General features: G+C 50.9%; 1 protein-coding gene across 1 annotated transcript in view; it reads right to left on the bottom strand.

Moving 5' to 3' along the window:
- The window catches only part of Soga1 (suppressor of glucose, autophagy associated 1), a 64,431-nt gene that overhangs the window by 34,366 nt on the left and 22,715 nt on the right, over nt 1-7,350 (bottom strand). Inside the window, exon 3 of the mRNA XM_005363031.3 lies at nt 6,789-6,947. Within this exon, the coding sequence (XP_005363088.2) occupies nt 6,789-6,947 (159 nt within the window). The remainder of the gene's footprint in view (nt 1-6,788; nt 6,948-7,350) is intronic.

Here is a 7,350-nt window from a genome sequence, read left to right as displayed (position 1 = left end):
GTAGCTTAGTATATGTATTCTTTAACTTCTGTGAATCTGTCGGGGGAAGGGAAACGCCTACAGTTTTTCACTCCCAGAAGCCATGGTGCTCCTTGCCAGCAGGCAGGCCAAGGTGCTGGAACCTCACAGACTGGAGGCAGGCAGAGGGTATGAAGTGTCCCCTGGGGCAGTGAGCTACAGTGGTTCCAGTCTTTCTGTCTTGGAGTAAGCCCTCTCCCACCACATGGAAGCCGTGTAGACTCCTGCACTGCTCTGAGCTCAGGGGGGAAACCAAGGCAGGTTCAGCAAGCACAAGAACCGCCCTCCCATCTGTTGAGTGGCAGCTGGTCAGGCAGCTGGGGGACTGCCTCGCCCCTCCAGGGAGCCAAGGTCTAGCAGAGCCCCTTTTTCACAGGCCCCAGAGGTGGGGCCAGTACTGTTCCAAAGGCAGTGTTCTGGCTCCAGGCCTCTTAGGGTGGTCCAGCAGGACCCAGCCCAAAGGCTCACTCCTTACTCCTCAGAAGACCATTATGAGTCGGGGGGGGGGGGGAAGGGGACGGGAGGGGGGAGCAGGTTGTTGATCTGAGCATCCCTGATCAATCCTTCCCAGCAAGAAGTCAGCAATCCTGAGTTCTGTCTTCCCCGGGCCAGGAGAGAGCTGCCTAAACATCTCTCAGGGACCTCGGCCCCCAACACGTCCTGTGTTTCCTTGCTGCCAACTCACCAAATGTGGAGCGGAGTCCATGAACATCTCACTGAAATCAGACTGCCTGATGCCCAAAACTGGACATAAGGGGGTCCTGGTTTGGGGTGCATCTCTAGAGTGAGGTGCACTCCTTGCAGCATGGCCAAAGCATTAGGCAGACAAGTCATATAGTTTTTGGAGAGACCACCACGTAAGTTGAGAAAAAAAATTTTAATTTTATCTTGTGTGTATGTGTGGATAATATATGGGTGTGGTATGTGTACATGCCCTGCACACACATGGAAGCCACGGTTCAGCTGTCCCACCTGTCACTCTCTTCCACTAAACCTGGAGAGTTCTCCTGTTCCCTGCTCCCCAGTGCTGGGGATGCAGGTCTGTTTAGGATCATGCCCTACTCTTTATGTGGATTGTGGAGATTTGAACTCAGGACGCCATGCTTACTCAGCAAGCTCTCTTAGCCTCCGAGCCACCCCAAAGCCAGGAAAAATCAGTTTAGACTCGTGTCTCAAACCAAATATCAACAGTTTTCTGTGGAGCTGCTCCTTCCACGCACAGCTGCCAGCTCTGTGGGGAGAGCCCTGTGTGAGGCAGCAAAGGCTTCTCCAGGCCGGCAGCCAGTGGCTGGTTGAGATGGTAACGATAAGAGTACAGGCTGTATTTAGCAAGCCTCGTTTGGGGCTGAGCACTTCCCAGCCTGCCTCTCTTAATTCTCAAGAACACCCTAAGCTGTGAGCACCGAGTTTCCCCTTCTGTAAGCAGATCAAGTGAGCGTGAGCGCTGCCGCGCCATCTGCTCAAGGTCACAGCCACTCAAGGAAACAGCAAAGCCGAGATTCACACCCAGGCCTGCGTGGCTCCACGTCTGGGTTTGCCTTGCAGCTCACAGACCGGGGCCAGAACACACTGCATCGTAGCAGAACCAGGGCCCCACCGACCCCAAATGATCGGCAGTGCTCTCCCCACCCATCAAGAAGGAAATGCAGGTGAGAAATCACCATCCAAGTGTCGGGAGACCCACGACCCTGGGTTTGAACCCCCTACTTGTCTTCAGCCTCACCCAGACAGCGATTCTGCTCTGTGTGCATGCATACCCAAGAGAAACACACACAGCACCACAAAAAACGTGACCACGGATGCCCTTTGTAGCACTTTTTATGACAGCAGGAAGTGGAAGCCACCCAAATATCTATTAAATAAGGCACTCAACCCACACAATGGATTATTACCCAGCCATGAAAAGAAATGAGGTCCTTCAACATGAATGCCTAAGCCCAGAAAGCCTTCTGCTAAGTAATAGAAGCCCATCACCAAAGATCACACATTGCTCGATTTCATTTGAATGCAATCTCCTGAATGGATAAATCAATAGAGACGGAAAACAGGCCAGCAGTTGCCAGGAGCTAAAGGGGGAAGGGGTGGAGGGTGACTGCCAACAGGTGTGGGCCTACTTACGGGAGCAACGGGAGTCTTCTGGAATTAATGACGGTGATGGCGGTACAATGTCAATCCACGAAACTAAACTGCAAAATGGTGTATTCTGTGGTCACTGAGTTAAATGTAATTTTAAAATGTCCAAGGAGGAGGAGTACCTACAAAGCAGGGACAGGGGAGGGTTAAACCGCAGGAAGACGCATGGGCAAGGCTGGGAGCTGTGCCTGGCACAGGGTACGCACTCAGACATAGCAGCCATGCTAGGACAGATCACGCTCACACTGGCTTTCTGCTGGAACACAAGGGGGATGATAGTGGAGGAAGGGGCAGCTGCTATTCCATTCTTAAGCAGCAGCCCAGCTGAGCCACGGTGGCACTGCAGATCACAGGGCCTGCCACCTCCCTTCTGTCTCGCCAAGAGCTGTCTCCATAGCAACAGCAGCAGCTCAGGGCAGGGGCTCCCATTCCCTGTCGGGTGACAACATCGCTCAGCAACCTGTCAGGATGGCAAAGGCAGGTCCCGAGGATGGGACTGTAGCTCTGGCAGAAGAATTGCTGAGGGACCCTCGTCTCCATAGTAACCATGTCAGGAAGTAGAGGGAGGAGGAGAGGGCAAACAGCAAATAAACAGGATCTGGAGCCAGCACCACACATCAGGAGGAGAGACCAGATGTCAGGCATCTATCTCTTTCCCAGGAAAGAGAACCGGTTTTTTTCAGCGCCTACTCTGTGTCAGGGTCAATTCTGGGCTCTTTACATTAAAAACCTAAATTTTACATTTAAAATTCCACAAGTAGGGCTGTGGGGCACCTGCTGCAGCCTTGATGCCCCGAGTTTGTCCTGAGATTGTCCTGAGACTCCCATGTCCTGGGATTCATGGGGTAAAGAAAAGAACCAAGGTGTCCACCACATGCCTGCTGTGGAGGACAGACACAGATACACAGGGGAACACACACACACACACACACACTAAAGTTGTGAGGTTTATTTTTTTTGTTTGTTTTTCTTGTTGTTTTTTTTGGGGGGGGCGGGGAACAGGGTTTCTCTGTATAGCCCTAGCTGTCTCGGAACTCTCTCTGTGGACCATGCTGACGTCAAACTCACAGATCAGCTTGCCTCTGCCCCGTGTGCTGGGATTAAAGGCTTGTACCATCACTACTCAGCTGAAATAAAGTTTTGAAATGTATTTTTAAAAAAAAACTAATCTCACAAGTAATACCAAGTATGCTTTGATTTGTTCTTAAAGACAGGGTCTTCCTACGTTATCCAGGCTAGCCTTAGACTCCTAGACCTAAGCCATCGCCCCGTCAGGCATCCCTGGAATGGGGCTATAGAAGAGCCCATCATGTCTAGCTTAAGCACGAGGCACTGTCTCATGTATCCCATCACTATGTAGCCAAGGATGACCCTGAGCTTCTAATCCTGTCTCCATCCCCTGAGGGCTGGAGTTACAGATGTGTGTGACCACGCTCATTTTATTTGGAACTGTCCAGGATGGCATTTATCCTAGGAGAGCACTTTACCAACAGAGCTATATTCCCAGTCCATTTTTATCTTATTCTTTTGTTTGTGAGACAGTCTTACATCGTAGCCCAGGCTGGCCTCAAATTCACATTAGCTCTCTTGGCTCTGCCTCCCAACTACTGGGACTATACATCTGATTATTCAGCCCCTGAAGAGATGGCCTATTCAGGGCTATCTATTCAGGGCCTGAAGAGATGGCTCAGCAGTTATGAACACTTGATACTCTTACAGAAGACTAGCTCAATTCCCAGCTCCCACACTGAGCTGCACACAACCGTCTAGTTCCAGGGATTCCAATGCCATCTTTTGGCCTCTGAAGGTACCTGGACACACGTGTGCACAGACATACAAGCAGGCACACACACAGACACACACAAAGTCTAACTCTGGGCTGGTGGTATATCTCAAGAGTCCACCCTACCCTGGTATGTATGAGATCTCAAAATAGCTTGTGGAATTTTTCAATATATGCAGTTCTGTAACTCTCTTTTTTGGTTGCAGTGGGTCTCAAATCCTGGGTTTCATGAATGTTCAGTAAGTGTTCTACTACTGGGCAATGTTCCCAGCCTTTTATTGGCTTCTTATTTCAAGACAAGGTCTCACTATAGCACCTAGGCTGGTCTTAAACTTTCCCTGCAGTGTAGGCAGGCCTAGAACATGCCACTCTCCCCTTCAACCTGCCACATAGCTGGGATAACGGGTCTGGACTCCAGGCCTAGCTTCCTAATTTCCTTTCTTAGTTTACAACATACCTTGGGGACTTTCTCAATAAATACATACTTTTCTACTTTTGAAACATGTGGTAAAGGTTATATCATAAAAATTTATTATCTTAAACATTTTTTTATTATGGTAAAAATATATTTAACATAAAGTTACCCAGGCACCCTTTTTGAGACAGGGTCTCATGTAGCCCAGGGTAGCTCACACTCACTGTGGAGCTGAAAACGACCTGAACTCTCGATCTTCCTGCTTTTGCCTCCCAGGTGCTGGGACAGCAGGTAGTGACACCACCTCCTATGTAAATCTACTCATTGTGTGTGACCACAAGCACAGTCTGTCTCCACCCCCTTCCATGGCTCCAAACTGAACCTCTGCCCCCAACTAAGCAGTAAGCCCGATTCCCTCCTCTCCTGCCCAGCACCTCTACTCCCTGGCTAGTAATCTGATTACTCTAGGATTCTCAGATAAATGGACTTTATAACATTTACTTTTCATGTCCGGCTTCTTTCACATGGCATGGTGTTTTCAAGGCCCAACCATGCTGCAGTGTGTATCAGCACTTCAGTCCTCCAGGGTCAACACCTGTCCCCTTATGCATGTATACCCATCGCTCAACACTTGAGCTGCCTCTGTCTCTGGGCTACTGTGAACAATGCTGCTATGAGCACGGAGGGACGAACATCTCTGTCCCTGCTCTCTGGGATATCCTGAGAACTGGAACTGCTGGGTGATGCAGTAACTCTGTCCTTAAGGTTCTGCAGAATGGTTACATGATGTTAATCTTTCCAATGTCTTCACAGTATTCCATGGTCACTCAAAAGGTGTTTGTTTGTTTGTTTGTTTGTTTCCACTTCTTTCCGGTTCTAGGGATTGGTCCCCGTGTCTCCGTGTGCCAGGCACCTACTCTACCACTGGGCTGCATTCCTGATTCTTCTGGTTACACAAACTTCTCAGTGATCCCAAACAGCCTTGTAAACTGGTACTATTTGCATTCTGACATCATAGAGCAGCGTTTCTCAACATGCGGGTCACAACCCCTTTGGGTTTGAACGACCCTCTCACAGACCATCAGAAAACACAGATATTTACATTATGACTCATAACAGTAGCAAAATTGCAGATATGAAGTAGCAATGGAAATAATTTATGGTTGGGGTCACTACACGAGGAACTGTATCAAAGGGTCGCAGCATAGGGAAGGCTGACACCTGGAGAGGGGAACTGCCTTCAGTAGCATCTCTGTGGAGGGAAGTCTGGGGCAATCTAAACAAGCTGCAGCAGAGGGACTCAGTTTCCCTATCTGTGAGGGAGGAATAGGCTGTGCTCTGAGGATACTCTGTAACATCCCTAATTTTCACCATCAGAGATAGGAGCAACGAGATTGTGTGCAGAAGGCACCCGGTGCTGTAGGCAGCCCACCGTGGGCAGTTAACTACACGAAGGGAGGAAACCTCACTCTCAACCCCGCAGCACACTGCATGCCACGGCAGCCCTTAGGGCAGGTCCTTCCCTCTCCACTTGAGGGGCACTGGCACATGGCACCAACTTGCCCACTGTGAAGGACGGCCAAAGGACTACTCTGCCCTCGGGACTGTGATGTCTTGGCTCTGGACTACTGGCATGCTGGCCCTCTTAGGAAGCAGGTGGGTGCCCCGGAAATGTACAGCCTGGGATGCCTAACGAGCAGCCAACCAGCTGAGGGCCAGCTGTGCCTCTGAGGCCAGAGGCCGCCTAGCATTTGGACCACACACCTCCTTCCCCACCCTGCTGCCAGAATCAGGAGGTAGCTAGGCTAAAACACCACCTGGGCAGGCGGTTTTCCACTGGCATTCTGCAAAGCCCCCAGCAGCCTGCATGACCTTGAGAACCCACCCCCCTCCCCCAGAAGGAAGCTGCTTGCTCAGCCGTGAAATACAGCTTTGCTTCGCAAAGATTTCCGAGATAGTGTGAGCTTAACTCGCAGCTAGAGGAGGGTACAGCAGAAGGAAAGGCTGACGGCAACCAGAGTGGGAGGACACGGGGTCTGGAAGTCACATTCAGAGACAAGTGGGAGACCCAGGCTAAGCATCCTTCTCAAACTAAGTGGTAACAGCACACGAGTCCCTAAAGCATGTCCACGGAAGCTAGTCAGTGACCAGGGACAACTGCCCAACCTTCTAGATGAGGAAACTGAGGCAAAGAAGGCCAGACCCATGCTGGGCATTGATGAGTACACCCTCAATTAATCCCAGAAAGAGTAATTAATCTCAGTAAGTGTATCTCCCTCACCGCTTTACTGTGAAATCCAGTGTGGAATATAGACGTGGTGCTCAGAAAATACACGGATAACCACCACTGCCAGGGAGGTCCAGAGGACGCACCTCAGTCCACAAACAACCAGGAGGGGATGCTCAGCCCACCTGGGCCAGCTGGGCCACAGTCCTCACCTCTCTGGGACGATCCAGCTCCGTTTGCAGCACCTGCTTGGCCAGCTCCGTCTCGATGAGCCTCTGCCGAAGCCCCTCGTTCTCCTCCTCCAGCCTCATCCGCTTCTTCTCCACCACCTCCAGCTCCTTATGAAGCCGCATGGAGATGTCCTTAGAGACCTGAGCCAGGGTGGGAGAGAAAGGGGGCATGTTCAGGCTGGGGGAGGACACACCTCGAGTCCCAAAGACCATCCACCTCATCACCCTCATTCAGCAGAGATGGAAACCGAGGCCAAGAGCCATGAGTATAGGGATTAACAGACCCAAAACCCAAACCCAGGAACCTCAGCTCCCAGTATGTTGCCCCCAAAAGCTGGGATGATCTTGGTCTGTTCTTACAGGTGTCTTTTTATTCAACCGGGGGAGCTTGTGGGGGGAGAGAGTTGCTTTGGAAGCCCAGCACAAAATGAGCGCCTTGTAATCCTCAGCAAGTCATTTCCTGGCCCCGTGCCTCAGTGTTCTCAGGGTGTATAAAATGGGTACAGCAGTAACGGGGCAGCCTCAGGGCCGCCATGAGGGTCAG

The sequence above is a fragment of the Microtus ochrogaster genome, linkage group LG8 (assembly GCF_000317375.1).
Source record: "Microtus ochrogaster isolate Prairie Vole_2 linkage group LG8, MicOch1.0, whole genome shotgun sequence".
Lineage (NCBI taxonomy): Eukaryota > Metazoa > Chordata > Mammalia > Rodentia > Cricetidae > Microtus > Microtus ochrogaster.
Note: the sequence above shows the minus strand (reverse complement) of the source record. Positions and strands in the feature narration are given on the sequence as shown.